Raw genomic sequence first — 23,858 nt, 5'->3', positions numbered from 1 at the left:
AAACGTCAGCTTTCCTGCTCCTCTGATGCTGCCTGGCCTGCTGTGTTCCTCCAGCTCCACACTGTGTTGTCTCTGACTCCAACATCGGCAGTTCTTACTTTCTCTGAGTAAGCCGTACTTGAATCTGTTTGTACATGTATATCTTCTGCCTGATGGAAGAGAGTATAACCAGCATGGGGGGTGGTCTTGAATTATGTTGAATGCTTATGGATGCAGCTGGAGGTATAGATGGAGATACTGGAAGAAAGGCTGGTTTGCATGATGAACTGGTCAGTGTTCAAATGGTTATTCCGTGAAAGAATATATCATTGACTTTAACATACTGTGTAAATGATTTGTCACCAATCAATTTGAGGATCCGTGGATTAGTGCCAGCAATTTTAAATAATGGGGATTGTGTTAGGATGTCTCATTTGGACTGGCAACTGATTTTCCAACTTGTATTTGGTTCTTGAAGAAAGACAGTAAGAAATAGGAACAGAAGTGGCCATTCACTTCCGAGTGTTCTCTGCCATTCGGTAGGATCATGGTTGATCCGACACTCCTCACGTCCACTTCCCTTCCCTCTTTCCCTGTAACCCTTGATTCCCCTATTGATCAAGAATCTATCTCAGTCCTAACTTTACACAAGGACTGTGCCCTCACAGCATTACGTGGCAAGGAGTTTTAAAGACAAAGTCCTCTTGAGAGAAGAAATTCCTTCTCATATCGGTCTTAAAATTGCACCACTTCATTCTGAAGCTATACTGTCTGATCCTCGTCGCTCCCCTGAGGGGAAACATCCTCTCAGCATTTATCCTGTCAAGCCCCTTAAGAATCCTATCTGATTCAATGAGATCACCTCTCTTTCTTCCAAATTCCAATGAGTAGAGTCCCAGCTTGTTTAGCTTTTGTTCATAAAGTAGTCCTTCCATATGAGGGAGCATCCGCGCGAGCCTTCTCTGATCTGCCTCCAATGAAATAATATCTTTCCTTCAATAAGGGGACCAAAACCTCTTTCTGTATTCCGGGTTCGTCTTACCAGCACTTTGCACTGTTGCAGTAAGACTTCCCTGCTCTTGTACTCCAACCCCCTTGAAGTAAGCGACACTATTGGATCAGAGGTCTGTTGCTAGAAGCAGAATTTTTGGGAAAATTGTCATTCCCTTTAGTTTTCGTGAAACAAAGGGTACAAACCATAGAAGACTGAATGATGATCAGACTTCAAAATAGTCCAGATACCAGACAGAGGCATCAATACAAAGATTGGCAGAATAATGATAGAGGGAGCTTTAGAAGATTTGGTTATTACAGCAGAAGGCAAAATTGCTAGAAAAATAATGGGCAAATGAATCTCAGGAATACCCAAGGATGGGCGCTTCCGGTGTTATTTAAAATATCAATGTTTTGAATTGTCCACAGCAGAGGTTAAGAGATTTGAGGCAGAGGATTGTAATGAAGACTCAGAAAATTGTATAGGTCATGGGGATTGGTTTAGCTCAGTTGGCTGGATGGCTGGTTTGCGATGTAGAGTGATGCCAATGGCATTAGTTCAATTCCTACACATGAAGGATTCTCCTTCTCAACCTCTCCCCTTGCCTGAGGTGTGGTGACCCACAGGTTAAACCAGCAATCTCTCTCTCATGAGAGAGCAGCCGTATGTTCTGGGAAGACTATGGCGACTTTATCCTTTTCCAGGTCACACATTTTTATTTCTGTCATGAGTGTGTTAATTGTGGACTCCTTTTAAATTGTAAATGCTAGTTAATGCTTGTTTCTTAGCAATATTTGGAGCAGAATGTTTAAAATGTTATCTTAATTCACTAAGTAAGTAGAGATCAATAAAAGGATATAGAAAATGAAAGGATATAGAATTTAAAAGTATTAGTAACTTTGGGTTGGTGCTGACAGCACATTGAGGCCATTGAAAGCAGTTGGGATCCCTTGTAAAATAGTTGGAATAAGCCCTTTTTAAAAGTGATAATGTAGTCTACTGTGAGGTACTGCAAACTAAAGTAAGTCAGATAGTTAGACAGAGTTTGGAGTTTATTCTGTGGTACCAGATATGGATCAACAAACTTTTGTCACATATGGATTTGTACTGGATAAAGTCCTTACAAATAAGTCTTAAAATGCTAAAACAAAACTGATTGCTCAGGGTTTTGACAAGCTATTGGATGAAACAGAAGTTAGAGTGAATTTCTTCCAAATGGAAAAGTCATTTTGAAGATCTTTTTCATTCTTTTGGTCAGATATTCACGGGAGTGTAAGTCAATTGACATGAAAGTTGCATTTCTGCAAGGTGGTTATTTTTGGAGCCAAAACATACTATGGCAACTAAACAAATGTATCTTCAGCTTGAATGAGCTTCTAGGGTGCTGCATTTTTCACTGAGATTTGTTTTGTTTGTGGTTTAACAACAAAAACAGACCCTTGCAACCTCAAAATGTTCCAGGTGTTTTCATGATGCATGATGGGATGGTACTGTGAACCTGAACAATGTGATCTCTCGAAATTTGAGGAGAATTTAAATTGGGAATTTAGACTGTTGGGCTTTTAATATAAAAATATAGGTCTAGCTATTAAACAAAGTAGGTCTGGTTTCTTCAAATCAACTATACTATTTACAGTCAAAAGCAGAAATTGCTTGAGAAACTCAGCAGGTCTGGCACCATCTGTGGAGAGAAATCAGACTTTATGTTTCAGGTCTAGTGACCCTTCTTCAGAACTGACTGCAGCTGGGAAAGGTTGGTATAAATGCTGAAGATGGAGAGAGAAAGGGGGAAGGCAACAACAAAAATAATGATGGTGAACAAGAAAAATGATTAGAACAGAAATCCTGTTGGAGAGTGGGGCAGAACTTCTTAAATGTGGGAAAATCTGGAAGAGATGTGGCCTTCCCAGTTATGATCAGTTCTAAAAAAGGGTCACTGGACTGAAATGTTAACTCTGCTTTCTGTCCATGGATGCTGCCAGACCTGCTGAGTTTCTCCAGCAATTTCTGTTTTTATTTCTGATTTCCAGCATCCACAGTTCTTTGGGTTTTTTTTTTTGACGTACAATTTAGTGTGTTGCTCAAATCCCAGTTAACCTTACTAGGTCATTAGAAATATGTTATGTCTAAAGAAGAGACAGAACAGTTGTGAAGAAGTTTGATTCTAAATGTTTTTGATCAGCTAAGGCCAGTGGAGGATTTTCAACTTGCTGATGGTGAATGAGAGACAAACCTTATTCTGTCCAGAATTGAAGAAGTTGAAGGAGGGTGACCTGAATGACACTTACATGGTATGACTATGTAGCCATCAAGATAACATGAGCTGAGGATATGCTGGAGGGTGACCTTTAGTCTTCTCATCCTGTTGAAGTTGAGAAACTTCCTGTCAAGTTTAAACTCCGTCATGACCCTTTGTGGAAATTGGTCACAAATGGGTTCCATATCTAGAGACAAATGGTGAAGAAAATTCATTGTTTATTGTTATACTGTTAAGCAAAAGTTGCACAATATTATATTTTGGGTGGCCGTCCAAATCTCTCAAGGACTTTGTAAAGGGCTATGCAGTTGTGATGAAGCTGTTTTAATGTATATAATTTGTATATAAGCAATCAATTTGTAAAAATAGCAATATTGAGGGAGCAGAAATTCCAAGGAATTGCAACATGTGACTTTCTTACTGCATTTCCAGTGTTTGTTTCTTACCCACATTTACATCCAATTAAAATTAGATATTAGAATGTAAATTGCACATAAAGTAGACTATATTCTGTTGTAAGTTTTTATGGTAAAAGTTTATTGTTGTTTATCATGGGATCTTGAGGCTTTATTCACTTATTAGTACCTGGATCTCTCACTGCGTCCACTTTATAAAAAAGTTACTGGTCACTAGCCAGATCATAACTTAAAGTTGGTGGCCTTGCTGGAGTCAAAATGCAGTTGATATCACCATGATAGATCATTGAAGGCTATTTTTTGTGTTGTTCCAGAAACATTTCTTATATATAGAAAATATAAAACTGATGGGGCAACTCTCGCTAGTCAAGACCCAGGGATGAATTCCAATAGCATGTAGGCAATTTTCAGCCTGTGGCTCCAATAATTTACTTCCTTGGTGACAGTAATTTTAGTGAGTTCTTCCCCCTCTTCCATTTCCTGATTTAAAGCTGTTTCTGGGATGTTGTAATTTGCGTTGGTGTTCAGTGCATAAAACATCTGTTCAGTTCATTGAGTACATTTAAGACTGAGATAGATGGGTTCTTGATTAGCAAGAGGATCAAGGGTTACAGGGAGAAAGCGGGAGAATGGGGTTGAGGAACTTATCAGCCATGATTGAATGGTGGAGCAGACTCGATGGGCCGAATAGCCTAATTTCTGCTCCTTTGTCTTATGTTCTTATGGTCTTCATCTGTCATCCCCTCATTTTCTGTGACTAATTCTCATTTTCTGTAGAACCAATGACCAACTCTTTTTCACAATTTTTTCAAGTATTTTGAGGAACTTTTGTTATCTGTCTTTTATATTTCTGACAAGCCTTCTCTGATACTCTAATTTTCTAGCTTGTTAATGTTTTAGTCAAGTTTATGCTTTGTCCAACCTTCTGATCTGTCAGTTGTCTTTTCACCATTACATACTTTTTCTTAATTTTGAAACCATTTTTAACCTTTTTGGTTACCTGTGGATGGAGGGTCTGTCCTCTGCAATTTTTCTTACTAGTTAGAATATATCTATGCTGTGTATTCTGAAGTATCTCCTTAAATATCTGCCACTGCATCTCTATTGACTTATCCTTGACCTAATATGCTAATTCATTATAGCCAGCTCTTCTTTCATGCCGCTATAGTTGCCATAATTAAGTTTAAACAAATAATCTTGGACCTACTGTTTTAAAGTTATAGGGTCATACCACACAGGAACAGACCAAAACAGGTCCAATCGGTCCATGCCGAACATAATCACATTAGTCCCACCTGCCTGCTGCAGGCCAATATCCCTCCAAACCTTTCCTATTCATGTACTTATGCAAATGTCTTTTAAACGTTGTAATTGTACCCGCATCCGCCACTTCCTCTGAAAGTTCATTCCACACACGAACCACCCTCCGTAAAAAATTTGCCCCTCATTTCTTTTTTAAATCTCTCTCTTCTCACCTTAAAACTGTGCCCCCTAGTCTTGAAAAACCCCAACCTGGGAAAAAAAACAACTACCATTAACTCTATCTATACCCCTCATTATTTTATAAACTTCTATAAGGTTGCCTCTCAACCTCCAATGCTCCAGTAAAAAAAAAGCCCCAGCCTATCCAGCCTTTCTACATAACTCAAACCTTCCATACTCGGCAATATCCTGGTAAATCTCTTCTGAACCCTCTCCAGCTTAACAATATCTTTCCTACAACTGGGCGACCAGAACTGGACACAGTATTCCAGAAGAGGCTTCATCAAAGTCCTGTACACGACTTCCCAACTCCTATTCTCAAAGGACTGAGCAATGAAGGCAAGCATGCCAAATGCCTTTTAAACTACCTGTCAATATGTGATGCAAGTTTCAAAGAATTATGTACCTGAACCCTTAGGTCCCTCTGTTCTACAACACTACCCAAGGCCCTTCCATTAATTGCATAAGCTGTACCAAAATGTACCAAAATGCACCACCTCGTATTTATCCAGATTGAACTCCATCTGCCATTTTTCAGTCCATTGATCCATTTCATCAAGATCCCTTTGTAATATCAGAAAACCTTCTTCACTGTCTGCCAAGCCACCAATTTTGGTGTTGTCCACAAACTTACTAACCATGCCTTCTATATTCTCATTCAAATCATTTGTATAAATAACAAACAAAAGAGAATCCAGAACCGAGCCCTGTGGAACACCACTGGTGACAGGCCTCCAGTCCAAAAAGCAAGCCTTTGCCGTCAATCTCTGTCTCCTGCCATTAAGCCAATTATATATCCAATTGGCAAGCTCACCTTGAATCCCATGTGATCTAACTTTACCAATTTACTCTACCATGTGGAACCCTGTTGAAGGTTTTGCTAAAATCCAAATAAATAATGTCTACTGATCTGCCATCAGCAACCTTTTTGGTAACTTCCTCAAAAAACTCAATCAAGTTTATGAGACATGATTTTCCTCACACAAAACCATCTGAATATCCCTAATCAATTTTTGCCTCTCTAATTGCCCATAAATCCTATCTTTTATAACCACCTCCAACAATTTACCCACAACGTCTATAGTTCCCTGGTTTCTCCTTACAAACTTGCTTAAACAAAGGTACAGCATTGGCCAACCTTCAGTCATCAGGCATCTCACCTGTAGTAGATGATGCAAATATTTCTGCAAGGTGTCTTGTAATTTCCTCCCCTACATCCTACAATGTTCTGGGGTACATAGATCAGATCCCAGAGATTTATCTATCTTTATATTCTCCTAAGACCTCCTGAACTTCCTCTTCTGTAATGTGAACTGCTTTTAAAGCATCAAAATTTATTTCTCTATGTTCTCTAGCCTCTATTTCTTTCTCCACAGTAAAAACTGACGTGAGACATTCATTTAGTATCTCTCCCATCTCCTAGGGTTGAACACAAAGATGACCTCCTTGATCTTTAAGGGGCCGTACCCCTTCTCTAGCTACTCTCTTGCTCTTAATGTATTTGTAGAATCTCTTAGGATTATCCTTAACCTTATCTGCCAATGCTATCTCATATTCTCTCTTTGCCTTCCTGATTTATTTCTTAAGAATGCCCCTACACTCTTTATATTGACTAAGAGATTCAATTGAACTAAGTTGTCTCCATCTAAAATAAGATTCCCTTTTATTCTTGACTAGAACCTCAATATATTTATTCATCCATTATTCCTTAATCTTACCAGCCTCACCCTTTACTCTAACAGGAACATAATGCCTCTCAACTCTTGCCATCATACTCCTGAATGCTTACCACTTGTCAGACGCCCTTTAACCTGCAAACAGTCTACTCCAATCAACTTTTGAAAGTTCTTGTCTCATACTATTAAAATTTGCCTTACTCCAATTAAAAACTTTAACTTTTAAGGAAGGCTTATCTTTTTCCATAACCATTTTGAAACTGTCTCAACTATATGTAACATTTAATTATCGTATGATTGCTGCTACCTAGTAGTGCTTTAACTGAAATCAGCCATTTCTAGTTAACCACAGAAGGTAGGTCTATCCATTCAAGTTTTTCAGACTTGTTAGAATGTATCTACTCTGATTAACTAGAAATGTGAAAGACAGTATCAAAATAAAAGAAAAATGTCTCATAGCAAAGACTGGTGACAGGTCAGAAGATTGGATGTGACATAAAAAATAGCAAAGAATGACCAAAGAATTAATAAAGAGATAAAAATTAGAGTACAAGAGAAAGCTAGCCAGAAATATGGAAGTACTAAGTAGGAATTTGTACATAAAATGAATAAAAGAGTTAACAAAGTGAACATTGTTTCTACAAAGTGAGGTCGGAGCATTAATTATGGAAAATAAGGAAATAGCAGATGATTTGAACAGGTATTTTGCAACAGTCTTCTCTGTGGAACCTCGATTAAACCAAGAAATGGAAGGGAAGGAAGAACTCAGGAAAATCACAATCACCAGAGAAGTGAGGTGGCACTGAGTAAATTGTTGGAGCTACATGCTGACAAGTGCCAAGGTCTGGGTGGACTTCATCCTAGGGTGTGAAAGAACTAGCTAGTGATAGTTGATATATTGGTTTAATTCTTCAAACTCCCTTGATTCGGGGATAATCCCATTAGGTTGGCAGGTACAAATGTAACTCCTTCAATAAAAAGAGACGAAAGCAGGAAACTCCAAGTAGGTTAGATTAACATCTATCATAATGAAAGTATTCAATACAATTATTAAAGATATGGCAGAGCACATGAATACATTCATATACCTTCTTGCACCAGACAAAGTCAACATGGTTTTGTGAAAGGGAAATCACATTTGGCCAAGCTATTGGATGACTTTGAGCAGGTAATATGTGCTGTCGATAACCTGCCACTGGTGGATGTGCTGTTCTGAGGTGTCCAGAAGGCATTTGATAAGGTGCCACATCAAAGATTGTTACGGAAAGTAAAAGTTCATGATGTAGGGATAATATATTGGCATGGATAGAAGATTGGTGGCTAGCAAGAAACAGTAAGATGGCAGAAATGGATATTTTTCAGGTTGATATGATGTAACGAATGTTGTTCCACAGAAATTGATGTTAGAACCTTAACTGTTTGCAAATTAAGTTTGCTGATGACATAACAATAGATAGGAAAGTAAGTTGTGAAGACCATGCAAGGAGGCTACAAAAGGTATTGATATTTTAAGTGAGTGGGCAAAAATGTGCCAAAGGGAGTCTAATGTGAGAAAATGTGAAATTGCCCATTTTGGCAGATTTGTTTTTTAAGCAGCATACAGGCAGTCCCCGGGTTGTGAACGGTTCCATTCTGGAGTCCATTTTCTAGTTCATTTATAAGCAAGTTGGAACACAGTTTAGGACAATGAAAAGCAGCTGTTCTGAAGTGCAGAAAACATTTGTATGTCAGGTCTTTTAAAATTATGCCCCAGTATAGGATTGCACTTGTAAGTACGAGCATTTGTAAGTTGAACCTTTGTAAATTGGGATGCTCTGTATTGTCTAAATTGTGAGTGATTGCAAAGGGATCTGCCTGTCAGTGTGTATGAATTGCAAAAGGTTAGTGTGAGTAATTAGGAAAACTAATCAAATACTCTAATTGTGATTATTGTGAAGGGAATTAAATTCAGAAGTATGAATGATATACTGGACAATGTTGTGAATGTGTCAAGAGTATTCTGCACAGTATTGATCATTTTATTTAAAGAAGGATGCAGATGTGTTAGAGACAACAGGGACGTTGTCGAGACTAATACTTGGTATGTGGAAGTTGTATGATGACGGAATGTTGGCTTGGCTTGTATCTGTTGGAGACTGGGAGAGTATAAGGTGACTTGATTGAAACATATAATATCCTGAGGGGTCTTGGCTAAGGTCGATGTGAAGAGGAAGTTTCCTGTTATGGGAGAATCTGGAATTAGGGGTTACTGTTTAAAATCAGAGGTCATCCATTTAAAGCAGAGATGAAGCAACATTTATTTTTCTCTGAGTGCCCTGAATCTTTGGTATCCTCTTTTTGAAAAGGTGATGGAAGCAGAGTCATTGAATATTTTTAAGGCAGAGGTAGATAGATTCTTGTTAAGCAAGGGCTTGAAAGGTTATTGGGGTAGGCAGACATGTGGATTTGAGATTCAAGTGGCACAGCAGGCACAAGAGACTGAACAGCGTACCCCTACTCCTAAATCATATGTTTGTATGAGAATGTGCACTCACTTTTCCATCCTTGAGTGACCCAGAGAGCATGCCATGAGTTGGCATGTGAAGCATCACTAAAACAGAACTTCCTGATGGGTACTCTCATGCGCATAGTTTCATTGTCTTACTGATGGATGAGGATGGAAAATATTATTCTTTAGTTTGGAAAGTAAAGAAAATAAAAATCATTGTTAAAAAGTACTCTGGCTACTGAAATCTGGCTTCTTTTGAAGGTAGTGGACAATAGTTTCCACTTCTGCCAAATATTTAAGTAAGATTCTCTACAGTTGGAAAACTTTACGTTACAACCAATGGAAATGGGTGAACTGACTCCTTTTTATTCAGCTTCCTCAGTTGGCCATAGCAAAGGTTTAAGCTCTTTCTGCATGTGGCTGTACCTCTCTCTGTTAAAAGTATAGTTACCTATATTTTTGATGTGCGAAATAAGGAGCCAATGAGCAAGATTTTCTTGAATCTCAGAACAAATTTACTATTTTCATTGGGTTAGATTGTTAATAAAAATGTGGTGACATGCATATGGCCTTCAGGCAGTCACTTGGAATTGTACACGTGCATATTCACACACATACAAAGTTAAAGGGGAATAGTGTGTGTATGTGCGGTTTTTTGAAATAGTCAGATACAGTGTATATTTCAGTTATTGAAAATTAACCGCACTTGATTATAATTTTCCGTAGCTGCTTCTATGGGAACCATGTGTTAAATGGAGGCAATAGTTTCCCTTCCAATATCTGCCCAAATGCTCTCAGAACCTCACTTGAAATACTAACTTCCCTGTATATTTTGGATGAGTCTGGCTGCAACAGCTATTGTGTCAATGTCTAGTATTTTGAATTTATTAATCTCTTGCTGATTTCAGCAAATGTTTCAATGGTTGAAAACCTGGCTATTGACCCACAGTGGGAACAATTCCATTTCTACCATGAGTTTGATGGTCCATGGTTCAAGTTCCATCGTTATCTTTTGATTTGGAAAGGGAGTTTGAATCCTCTTCTTTGCATAATGTGCTTCAATTACGAGCCTTTGTTTCAGCAATAACTGTTGCAGACATATTTGCGGATTGCTTTGTGAGCTATATATTGCAAATTATGAATTTTCATGTCCAGGTAATTGCCCTTTGATAGCCTTATCTCGGTCTGGTAGCCTGTCTCTGTTAAATGCTCTTTATTATTTTCCCAAGAATTTGACTACTTTCCAGTCAATTGACTTTGACAGTCATTCTCAAGTGTCCCAGCTCTTTTCTTCTTTGGAAAAATTGTGACTAGTAATAAAAATGTCAGAGTCTTCCTATCTGGTGAAATATACTCGTGAGACAATGTTAGACAGCGGACACTAGCAATTCTTCTCAGCGCAACTTCAAGAAAACTGTTTTTGATACCCAATGAAATTCAATCAACCTGCTTGAATCCTCTTATACATTATTCTGTAATCGCGTCAGATTAGATCGTTCGCTTTAATTTTATTTTCCACAATGATATACCGTAGATTGTTGCTTTGGAGACTCCCGGCTCACTTGAACTTTTTTTTCTCACTTCTGAAGCCCGAGGCTTTGAAGTTAGTCAATTGGATTTGAAAGATTAACAATCTGTATTTTATATCATTTTGGCACTGAAGATAGTATAGCTGCTGTGAGTTATGCAGACAATTGATCAGTTCACAATCCTGTATACTGTGAAAGCTATGAGTGAGAAAAGGTTACAGATTGACTTTATTGGCTTGAACCAGATGAAGGGGAGAAGGGAAATCTCTACAATTAAATGGATGGATGCAAATCTTCACTGTCTACCTGCTGTACAGAAGGAAATGTATGCATAAAAGAATTCCAGAGAAGGAATGCCTCATAATGTAATGCTTTATAAGAAATATGGAGGCTTGAATTAGTTTTGAAACTTAGGTTTTACATAAAAGCCATTTTTTTAATTTAAAGAGAGAAGACAGTAAAACCTAATTCAATTCAATTCTAAGAGAATCTGCTACAGAAAGGAAAATACTATGGATGTTGTAAATCTGAAACAAAGCATTGGAATACTAGGCAGGTCAAGCAGCACTTGTGGAGAGTAATGCAGCACACTACAGTGTAAAGGTCAGGGGAGAGCCCACCTTCACTTGGCTGGCTGGCTGGCTGGCATGCTTCACAGCCATTTAACAACCGCTGGCTCTGTAATTGGCTTGGGGCAATACTTGGGGCAATTGGCTTGTGCCCACATCAGAGCAGTAATTCCACCTCAAAGAGCTGTGGGCCAATCAGATGGCCAGTGCTTCCTTGTCTCAGCAGCACTATGGGGAACATTGGCTGTGGTTGGGGCTTTTTGCAGTTCTGAAGGAAATGTTGTCTACAGACTTTCCATTATTCGGCAACTTCCTCTGTAGGTTAATTACCTGCAGGGTTTGTTGTCCCATACCCTCTCTGGGACCATAATAGTCTGCCCAATATTTCTGATGTGCAATCTTTCATCAGCATTGAAATATAAAGTCTGTCTTCTTTCTTTATAAGATACTGCCTGAGTATTCACTGCTTATATAAGGGAATCTATTAATTGTACATTGTAAACAGGTGACTAGTGTTCACTCGGGATTCACCTGCACCCAAACAGTGTCCCTTTTAAGGGGTTGACCATTTAATTATTTATTCATTTAGTTTGCTCAAAATAATATAGTTTGGAACAGACTGAAAATGTAGTGGGTGGGTTAAAAGATATGTTATGGATCAGACCAAATCCCACCTCAAATATATCAAGGAGATCGCCTAGACCCTAACTTTTATCTTATTTAAAGGCAGTGTAAGGTGCTGTGTTCCAGATGTAGTTCAATTGGTCACACTATTCGGCTTTAGGCAAAACACACTTTATTCTTACCCCCAGTTAAAATTGAAACAAAATAAAGAAGAATTGGTATAAGTTTAACTTGATTGGAAAACTTAACAGAATTATAGATTGTTTAACCATTAAGCAGCAACTGTTCCAATACAGTAGCATCCCATGAACACGAAGGAAAAGACGAATTCCGTAAAACAAATTGTCTCACACATGATCCTGGCACAGAAAGAGAACCCAAACTTTTAGCTGTAAGAGAGAGAGAAAGAGAGAGACAGCTTCCCACATCCAACTTCAAAACTCCACCAACTGTTGAGAGCTAAACTAAAACTCTGGTTCTGCGGGAGCCTGACTCCACCCATACATGCTGCTTCTATTGTTCTAACTTTAAGAAAAACCCCAAGGCCTCACAAGCTGTTTACTTTATTGGATTGGAAGAGACAGCTCCTCGCCTATAGCTCAAAACCTCATGTCAAAAAAAAACAAAATACACTTCTAAAGCTTATATTCTCTCCTTCACTACCCAGCCTTCTGGAAGAGAACTCCATGATCCCCTGTACCATATCTGTTACCAACATGGTTATGGCAAAAGTTGAAAGAGGATGTACCTATTGGAAATCATGTTGAAACATTTAAAACAATGCTTTAAAAACTCATCTCTTGACCAGACTTCTGGGTACTTGCCCTGATATCTCTTCAAATGACACATTTTGTTTTACATCACTCTTGTGAAGTGACTTGTGAACTTTTACTGCCTTATACATACTATAGAACTGCATGCCGTTGTTGAGTTTTCTTTCTATATTATTGTTTGTAATGTTCCCAAGTAGCAATGGGGGTTTGGGACCATGGGTCTCCAACGTATAGGAAGTGTTTGGCTTGAGTAAATTTGTTTTAAGTATGCATTGTACAATTGGGTTAAATACTGTTTAGTAACAGAATTGGTCAATGACATATTCAGCTATAAGCCAAATGGCACAATTCAAGCACATAGTCAAAGTTGACATCTCAATAAATTACTGAAGAAGTGCTCTGTATTGAAGGTGTTGTCTAGCATTCAGCTGAATATTAAACAGAGGCTCCTTTGATTGGATATAAAGTGTGTGACAATGCTGTGGCTTTAAGAGGTGTATTTTGCCTGATTTATTTTGAAGAGAGGTTTTAGGGCACAGGCACCAAGCAGTCTACCAGAGCCACTAGAGTAAACAGTTTGTGAGGCCTTGGGTTTTTTTAAATTTAGAATGATAGAAGCATCCTGAACGGGTGTGGTCAAGCTCCCAGAGAACCAGGATTTTTAGTTTTAGCTTTCAGCAGGTTGGGGAAGACGTGGAAGCTGTCTTTTCCCTCTGTCAGTTACAGCCAAAAGCTGGGGGTTTTCTTCCTGCTGTGGTAGTTGCATGTGAGACTATCTATTTTCTGAATTTGCCTTTTGCCAAGAGTGTGTTTATGGGATGTTACTATATTGGAACAGTTAATCAGTAATACTTACTGTACTTTTTATTCTGTTACGTTTTCCGATAGTTATTCCAATTCCTTCTTTCTGTTGTTGTATTTTAACTATAGTGGATGAATAAAGTGTGTTTTGCTTTAAATCCGGTAGTTTGACCAATTGAATTGGAACTCAACATCTTACGTTAACCTTTAAAATAAGAAAAGGTAGGGTCTGGACTATTTTATGAATATTTTGAGGGGGTTTGGTCTGGCTCATAACAAATGTCCCATGGCATTCTTTGAAGAAGGGCAGTATGTTTTCTTGAGTCCTGACCATCATTCCTACCTTAGCTAATGTAATCAATTAAAAGAATTAGTTATTTCACCTCATTTTTGATTTGCAGATTGACTGCAGAGTCTGAATTTTAAAATAATTCACTAAATATGAATCAGTTTGCAAATGTGTTAAAACACTATTCAAGCACAATTTGTTTAATATAACACACTCTTTTTTGCATTTTCAGCTTGGCCTGACGATTGCCATTCGTTATAGTCACAGGTAAATCTAGCAAATATTTTTCAATCTCTGTTTACATGGGAAAAAGACAAAAAAAAAATCAGATTTCTTAACATTGTGGTTTATGTTCTGGAGATGAAAAGGGGAAGTACAAACTGTGCTTTGCTGACTCATACCTTCCATGTATTAAGCTTCAGTTGTCGCTTAATGTAATGGTCTTCATTTTTATTGCAAGCAATAAATTTCCATGACAGGGCAAAGCATATAGCTGTGTCTGCAAATACAGAAACCACCATAGCTAATTTCCTGGCATCCCCAGAAACCCCCCTAACAGACAGTGTGTCGCTCCCTGTGTGCCACCCCCAAAACCCCACTTCTACCACCTACACAAAAAAGATCCACTTCCTCGTGGGTGGTTGTGTAACTCCACAAAAACTGAATCTTGCAAATAACTCATGATTCTTTTCTCATGTACAGAATTGCAATGCAATTGCACTGTGAAACATATGATGGTGTTGTGTGTAATTTTTAAATGTAGAATTAAAAGGGGATTATCTCATCTTGAGAGAGGCAGAACACTTAAACTAGAGGTGAACTACAGAGACCTTTTGAAAATGTCTTGCCGTGCTTCTCTTAATATTCAGAATAAATTGCTTTGTTTGAGGATGAAATATATTGTAATGTTAGATAACTATTGTGGTGATGGATGTTTTTATGTATAAATCTGTAAATTTGGTATTACAGAACATTACTATGATATGCAGCTGGAATTTGTAATGCACTGCACCTGAGCTTACCAGCAGCATGTTGGTCAATTTTTTGTTTTTCTAAGTGCTTGTTTTTTTTTTACGAATTTAGTTCCTAAATGATTTTGCTGTCAACATTTGTTGGGAAGGGTGAAGGGAGCAGAGAGGAGGTGACAGAATGTCAGAGAGTTAAGATGATCTTTAGTGGTCACTAAGTTGAATTTTCTTTCCCTGCAATACTCTTCATAAACACAGCTTTCAATTTTAGCTCATTCTTTTACTTATATTTTTATCCTTTTTCTTTCTCTCTCTCTCTCTATCTCTGACCTTTCCCCCTCACTCCATGCAAATACTAACTTCTCTCATTGTTCACAATCCAGCACAAGTCTCAAGCATGTGAGAGTTGCAAACGCAGTGAGCAGGCTGTTTAATTGGGCAGACTCATATGGACCATCGTTTCCAAATCTGACATCCACACTGCCACAGTAGGTGTTGCTGTAAGATAGTTGGGTGGGGTCAATCTGGCTGATCATTTTTTCTCTTTCTCTGTTTATCACTATTTCCCCTGGCTGATATTAGCTAATGCAGCACAGACCAAAAGAAATAGGAACAGAAGTGGGCTGTTTGGCCTCTCGAACCTGCTCCGCCATTCTATAAGATCATGGCTGATCCATTATTCCTCATGTTCATTTTACTGCGTTTTCCCTGTAACCCTTGATTCCTTGACTAATCAAGAATCTATCTATCTATCTCAACCTTAAATATACAGAAGGACTCTGCTCCCACTGCTGTCTGTGGTGAGTAATTCCAAAGGCTCTCAACCTTCAGAAGAAATTCCTCCTCATGTCAGTCTTAAATTGGCACCTCTTTATTCTGAGACTATGCCCTCTGGTTCTAGACACTCCCATGAGGGGAAACATGCTCTCAGCATTTAACCTGTCAAGACCCTTACAGATCTTATATGTTTCAATGAGATCACTTCCCATTCTTCTAAACTCCATTGAGTAGAGTCCTAACCTGTTTAACCTTTGCACATAAGACAATCCCTGTATACCAGGGATCATCCCAATTAACCTTCTCTGAACTGCCTCCAATGAAACGATATCTTTCCTTAATTGAGAGGACCAACACTGCTCACAGTAGTCCAAATGTGGACCCATCCTGGGACTTACTGTTTTGCATAGCCCAGTTTGCAACTTTGAGCTGGGTATTTGTAAAGAACTCTTTCACCAATATTCATGGGACATTGAGAAGCAGCTTGGGTTACTGCGCCCAGCAAAACCTATGGACCTTGATAACAATCGAAAAAACTGCGGATGCTGTAAGTCAGGAACAAAAACAAGTTACTGGAAAAGTAACTTCCTCAGTTCTGAGGAAGGATCACCAGACCCGAAACATTAACTCTGATTTTTTTCTTCACAGATGCTGCTGAGCTTTTCCAGTAACTTTGTTTTTGGGCCTTGATAACATCCTGACTATATCCACCTATGACCTATTCACAAATAAAGATAATTCTGCCATGGCCAATTACAGTCCTATTAATGAATCCATTCAGGATATTATTTCAGAAAATTGGGATGAGTGGGATTCTAAGAGAAGACACTCCTATGGCTGGGGCTATAAATGACAAAAAGATGATGGCAGTGGACGGGTTATCACTGGATGTTACTGCAAGTGCTTTTATGGAAGTGTCCTCAGCACGTACCTTGGTATTGCCACCTAAGAATTATTATTAAACAAAGTGAATAAGAGAGAACCTGGTCTTCTTTCCATGATCTTCAATGGCACTCGGTCACCAGGTCCCCACCATCAAAGATATTGTCCATCTCTTTTGGAATGAGCTTGTATCAAAACCTTTAAGAACAAGACCAGGGCATAATCTGGGCATTGTGCAACGAGTGGTTCACATCTTGAACCTTTTACAGTCTTCATGGGACATTGTACAACTTGTAAGACACTTTTTAAATGTAAATCACTAACCTTCTCCAGAAAAGTTACCTTGAGTAAGTTTGTTTTCCTATGGCTTGCACATGTGTAAAAAGGATGGCACCCTCCTGTGTCCATTTGTGTCTACCTATTGTCTTTCCGGAACTGAAGTCCTGTCTCTCATTTTCCCATTGTACAGTCCTGCTGTCCTCTTGATTATCTTCCACTACTTTCAGTGGCTGACTAAATTGGGACACCACCCATTTTATTGTTACTTTGTCAGGCTTGTTGACTTCCTTGTTTATGCTTATTGTCACTAAATCATCTGCTGGTGACTATTCTGGAATAGTAATCCCAATTGCCTTCTGAGTGTCTCCCTCCTGACACATAATGCTGTTTTCTGGAGATTAATTTCTTAATCTCGTCCTGTACATTCCTGCTCATTTATTTTTGAAGGGCAACCAAAGTCCTCTTGCCAAACTTTGCGCCATGTTTGGTGGCCAAACTGCAAGGTGGTTGTCATCACCTTTATGATGTATGTCAGCCTCCGAATTACTCCACCAGAAACCTATTCTCTATTGAACTACAGTTTGACTCTGCGTAAGTGCCTTTAATGTTGAGGAAATCCCAAAATGCTTCATAGCGGTGTAATCATATAAAAATAGATTCAGAGATAGTGACAGGGATGACTAACAGCTTGGTCTAACCTCTCAACTCTCATCATTGTCAATAACTCTGTGCTCACCTCTTGGTGAACTCCTTATGGAAATCCATTCAGTGGATATGCAGTGAACTTGCACAAGTTCACTGTGTTTTCCACCTTTGCAAAACATGAAGGTCATTTTATTATATCTCTTGTAACTATAACCCTTTAAGATTTGCTTGATGTTCAAAAACCTTTCCAAACTTATATCCCTATTATTGGGATAGGATTACTGGTTTAAGTAGGCAGCAAGTGTGAGTTGCATTTCTTTTCTTGTATGTTAGTGTTTGTTTTTATTGTGTTTGGACATGGAAGTATATTGACAGAAATTACCCAGCCCAAATCATCTTTAGACTTGCATTAAATAATGACAAAGTTTAAACCTCTAACTCACTTTGGTAAATAGTGTAGTGTGAGAAGACATGACTGAAGTAGAACAGTGTATTTTAGACTGCTTACTGTGGAAAATATTTCATGTGGCAATAGGCTGCATAATCCACCTACATCTTTGTTGCTCGTGGGTTTTGAGGTAATTCCCTCATAAAATATTTTCCGTGTTCAACAACCTATTTTTTTTGTGCAGCCTGTGTACATTTTGGGTGCATGTTAATGAAGAGTATCTAATTCTGTTGTGTCCTTGGCTTGTTCTGTTCAAAGATCATTTTTTAAAAAGAAGAACAATTCCATTTGATTATAAAAGATCCAGACTAACTAGGTGCATTGATCTTGGTTAAGAGTTTATCAGTGATTTTCATGTCAGAATTTATGCCGATTTTGTTGCTTTTCCTCATTTTATTATCTGAAAGTTTACAATTATCATCTTCACTTCATTTACAATAACTTTAATGATCCTGCATGTTTGCCCAGGCACAAAGGTATTGCAGTTAGCCCTTACAAGGTGAAAGACTTACATGCGAGAGATGATACAGATCGAGGTACTTTTCACAATTTTAACTTTTAATTTTTATTTTCTGGGCTCCAGATATGTATCTGTGTTTCTTTTCTAAAATGACCTCTGGACTAAGCAATCAGAGGCTAAATATAGGTTTTACTATTTCTATTTCTTATGCATGAAAGTCTCATCACTTTTATTGTGAAAGCAAATGTTATCTCCTGACAGGCAGTGAAATCTTTACTAAGCAGCTGCCACAAAGTGACAAGCAAATCTTGGTCCAGAATTGGTCAGGCCTGGCTGAGAGATTGCCTCTGAGACAGAAGGTCATAGCTTTGAGGCCTACAGCAGACATTGAGAACTTAATTTAGGTTGGTAGCCTGGATGCATTTCCTCAACTACAGAAAGTAGGCTGTTCAGGAGAATACATGTAAGGATGTATGTGAGGAAATACCTCACTGGTTTCTACAGCATGATTTATCTCCCATGTTGAAGACGGTTATCACAGTTCTAATGTCTGGTGCTGGGATCTTTTTCTTCCTCATCTGTAGGATGAGTGTGCAAAAGCTTTAAGCTCCACCTTTGAGGAATTCAACTGGAATAATGTCAAGGCCATATGCCTTATTGTTTTTCATTCACTTGATTGCTTGTTGCAGCTGTCCAATTGATGGTGGTTCACCCACGGATTTTATCACGGGCTGCAGGGAGGTAATCTTCAGGCTATTGGCTGTCACTGTGTATTCATGGTTGAGGAATTGTTCAAAATGTTTCATTCAATGTTGACAGATAGTATCTCATTCTTATAAAGAGAAGCCCCTATCCTATGAGTCAGGGGATTTTGTCCATTTGAATTGTAGTTGTAGGATTTCAGGAGCTTTCTCTTCCTACCTTTGTCTTTGCACAAGAACCTTGAGCTAGGAGGCCAAGTAATTCAGTATTGGTTTCATTAACTCAATCGTGGTAATATTGATGCTTGGACACAATCCTCTAGGCTCAGGCATCTAGTACAACTGACTTCATTTGAACCCATTGTTCTAGTATTGATCTGGATGTGTGAAGACTTTCCTGTGTTTTGAAGGCCTGTTTTCAATCAGGCAGCTCTAGGACTCGGACTTTGATGATTTTCTTCTGGAACTTTTAAGTGTTACGATGTCTTTGTGTTAGAAGGATGATCATCGCCAATCAAACAAGTTTATGATCTGGGGTAGTAGGAACTGCAGATGCTGGAGAATCTGAGACAACAAGGTGCAGGGCTGGATGAACACAGCAGGCCAAGCAGCATCATAGGAGCTGCCCAGTTAGCATGAACCCCCACATCGATCAAATAATAAAGACAACACTTAGATCTTTGACCTAATGAACAAGGACGTAACCAAGGAGGTGCCAATGTTTTGATCTATGATGCCTCCAAGCGGCTTTATATTTGTCCTTTAAATTTTGTAATAACACACTTTACCAGCAGAAAGACACCATTTTCATTGGCTTTTCACACCCCGTTTTTCCCAGTGGTCCCCCTCCAGATATCAGATTAACAGTCAACCTTGATATTAAATGTCTCCCAGAAGGATGACCTTTCTTCTTTCGGGATGAACGTAAGAGCTTCTACAAGGTCAGATTAAAACTTTTCCTGTCATCCTCATCAGAGTCCAGGATTGAGGCACAAGTGCTATTAATGGTAGGATATTGGTTAGGGCTGAGTTGTAGGTGAAATGTCATTTATACTTTGAGAGTTTCTGGCATTGCATCCAAGATCCCACTCTGATGGCACAACTGATTCTGTGGACAAGAGGGTGGTTTGTCAGCCTTCCTTTTCCAGTATAAGGTGTATCTACCAACCTGTTCCCTCAGCTGCCAGTAGCCAGGAAGGTGGTTCTCACTGAGATCAACGATATTAATTTGGACTCTTGATAGCTCACATGATACAACTGCAGTTCTTCTTTCTGTTTCATCACTCCTGATTATCCAGCAGTGTTCCAACATTCCAAGTTAAATAATTTAGAGAGTGACCTTAGATCCCTCAGAGGATCCTCCAACAACATGGTCTTTGTTGCCAGACAAATCCAAGAAAAGGCCAGGAAATCTTAAAAAATAAAAAAACAGGAAGTGCTGGAGAAACTCAGCAGGTCTGACAGCATCTGTGGAGAGATAAACAGAGTTAACACTTGAGTCCAATATGACTCCTCTTCTGAAGGAATTCTTAATTGCATTCATCAAATGATCTAAAGCATTTGACTCCTTCAATTGTGAAGCTTTGTTGATTATGCTCCAAAAATTTGGATGTCCATGAAACTTCTTCACAATCCTACATTGCTTTATAATGACTTGATTGCAACTGTCTCAAATAGGAGCTTCAAAACAGATGCATCAAAATCCAGACCAAGTCAATTATTGATAATCATCCGATCAGTAGTTACTCATCTCAATGAAAATCAACTGCCCTCTATTGTCACGATTATGTAAGATCTCAATAGAAAACTCTTTAGCCTCAGAACCCAATGCCAAACTAAATTGACCACCATAGATATACATGATCTACATTTGCAGGTAATTGCAATGTCGTTGCCCACTACACACCAAATTTAAAAGTCATTCCCATCTCTTCAGCTCAAAAGATTGGCTTGTCGTTAAGTGTCGTCTTAACAAAAGTTGCATATCAACCTCCCATTACCATAGAAAGAGAGACCCTGGAATATATTGAGCACTTTCTGCATGCTGGCAGCCACCTCTCTCAAAAGGCCACTGTTGATGAGGAGACCCAGCACGAGATCAGTTGTACCATGATGGCTCAGTAGTTAGCAGTGCTGCCTCACAGCACCAGGAACCTGGGTTTGATTCCAGCCTTGGATGACTATCTGTGTACTGTTTGCACATGCTCTATGTCTGCAAGGGTTTCCGCCAAACGCTCCTATTTTCTCCCACAGTCCAAAGATGTGAAGTTTAGGTGAATTGAGCATGCTAAATTGTCATGTAGTGTTCAGGGATGTGCAGATTAGGTGGATTAGCCATAATAAATGCAGGGTTGTGGGGATAGGGTAGGGGCTAGACTTTGGGTGGGATGCCCTTTGGATGGCTGGTGCAAACTTGATGGGCCAAATGGCCTCTTTCTACACTGTAAGGATTCTATGATTCCAATCTGGTCAGTCTTCCACAGAGTACAGCAGTGAGTGTTTGAACTGTGATCATCTTTGTTGTCAACAGAAGTCCAAATGTACAAAGCACTATGCCTGTGTATGCTGTGGCATCCGGACTGTATCAGTGACACAGCAAAAATGTCTCCGTCACCATATCCGGATTCAGTAGGATGACCATCAAATAAATCCTGGTGGCCTTTTTTTTGAAGCCCCTACCAAAGTCCTGTTTTCCTGTACAGCATACCTTGTGGGCTGACACAGAAGAGCTTCAAGGGCAGTTGAAAGATCTCCTGGAATTGTGGACCATTAATATTAATGATTGGGAGGTGCTTGATGACAACTTATCCTTCAAATGCATGGCACTTTAAGTCTCAACATGAGGCAGAGTAGTGACAGACAAAAAGAGGAAGCAAATTGTGCATTGTAGGTTCCACTAACGCTTGGGGCATCCTGCCCCATGTGTTGAAAGGTAAGTGAGTCAAGCATCTGCTCATGTGAAGACCCATGGCAGAAACTCAAGACCCTCAATAGACAAAACCTTTGAATCGAGGAACAGACAACAATGGGGTGATATAGCAGCATGGATGCAACACAGCGATAATACAATAGACAATTTAATTTCTCGTCCTTCATGTGGATATGAAAGATTCCATGATATTATCCAGTGAATAGATGGGAAGTTCTATGTACTGGCCAATATTTATTGTTCAACCAATAAAGCTAAAACTGATGAACTGGATATTTTTCTCATTGTGACTTGAGCCTTCCCAAAGTGTGAATTAACTGTCACCTTTTATTACAGTCCAGCACTTCAAAGGTACTTTTTTTAAACAGTTTTGAAGCATTTGGAAGTGTTCTTGGGTCAGGAAGGGTCAATACAAATTTTATCTTGTAGGCCACAGTTACCTATGAGTTATATTAAGGTAGGTTGAAAAGGCAGTTTGAATCAATGAAAAGCCAATTTGAAGTGAATATTAGCATGAATATGGTGACTGCATGTAACATAGAAGAAGCTGCAAGTAAAAGCAAAGAAAATTAACACAAATTTCTTGATTCACGTAACAATTGATAGTTAGACCACTCGGCTTGTTGGGATAGTCGTGATGAGAACTGGTTTGTTCAATGTGCAAAAGGCAAAATGTAGTAGGTGTTGAAACTATCCTGTGCTGTTCTAATATACTGCAGATGCTGGAAATCTTTATTCAGTATACAGTTGACTATAATATGGAAGGATGTGGGGTATGAGAGAGATTATCTTTACTGCGTCAGTGCTTTATTGTCAGTGACTTTACTTCTGTCTCATATCAATACATGTCGTTTTTTGGTAAATAATGTTTTATACCTTCAAATTTTCTCCTGCACGTAATGAGTAAGTACAGTTATTCTTTTTTACTGTTGTGGAAGCAGCATTAGCTGAGTCTCTCTGGCTAAAAACCTACTCAGAAATGAGAATTTTCATTAAATACCTGTTGTGTATAAACAGCCTATGAAGCAGTTTGTAATTACTTTCTGGTTGACCTTTACATTTAGTATGAATATACATAATATAGGAGTATAAATCTATGTATGCGAAGCTGCTTGCTCAATTTATCAGACTTCAGCATCTGATTAAGTTTTTTTTGTGGGGACCCAGTGTGTTGAAATGTGTGAACATTGCATGATGGTGACTTGCCATCTTTTTATGATGCTTGCAAATAAATGTTCTTGGGCCCCATTCTGTGCCACGTGGATGCTATCAAGGTTATAGAGTTGCAGAGTAATACAGAATGAAAACAGACCCTTTGGTCCAACTTGTCCATGCTGACCAAGTTCCCCAAACTAAACTAGTCCCAAAAGCCTGCATTTGACCCATATCCCTCTAACCTCTTATTCATGTACCCGTCCAAATGTCCTTTAGATGTTGTAACTGTACCCGCATCTACGACTTCCTCTGGCCGTTCATTCCACATACGAATCACCCTCTATGTGAAAGGTTGCCCCTCAGGTCTCTTTTAAATCTTTCTCCTCTCACTTTAAACCCTCTCGTTTTGAATTCCTCAAGCCGATGGAAAGACCTTCGCTATGCCCCTCATGATTTTATAAAACTCTATAAGGTCACCCCTCAATCTCCTATGCTCCAGTGAAAAAAGTCTCAGCTTAACCAGCCTATCCTTCTAACTCAAGCCCTCCAGTCTCGTTAACACCCTTGTAAATCTTTTCTGCGTCCTTTCCAATTTAATAATATCCTTTCTGTAGCAGGGCAACCAGAACTGTACACAGTATTCCAAAAGTGGCTTCACCTATGTCCTATATAACTGCAACGTTATGTCCATTTTCTGGTTACTTAAAAAGCAAAATGCCTACAGATGCTGGAGATCT

General features: G+C 38.9%; 1 protein-coding gene across 1 annotated transcript in view; it reads left to right on the top strand.

The window, feature by feature from the left end:
• Nucleotides 1-23,858, top strand: part of LOC109927960 (acyl-coenzyme A oxidase-like protein) — a 122,143-nt gene that overhangs the window by 49,697 nt on the left and 48,588 nt on the right. The window contains exon 10 of the mRNA XM_048596861.1: nucleotides 14,110-14,144. Within this exon, the coding sequence (XP_048452818.1) occupies nucleotides 14,110-14,144 (35 nt within the window). The remainder of the gene's footprint in view (nucleotides 1-14,109; nucleotides 14,145-23,858) is intronic.

The sequence above is a fragment of the Rhincodon typus genome, chromosome 5 (assembly GCF_021869965.1).
Source record: "Rhincodon typus isolate 14 chromosome 5, sRhiTyp1.1, whole genome shotgun sequence".
Taxonomy (NCBI): Eukaryota; Metazoa; Chordata; class Chondrichthyes; order Orectolobiformes; family Rhincodontidae; genus Rhincodon; species Rhincodon typus.
The sequence above is the reverse complement of the archived record's forward strand: the minus strand, read 5'-3'. Positions and strand labels throughout refer to the sequence as shown.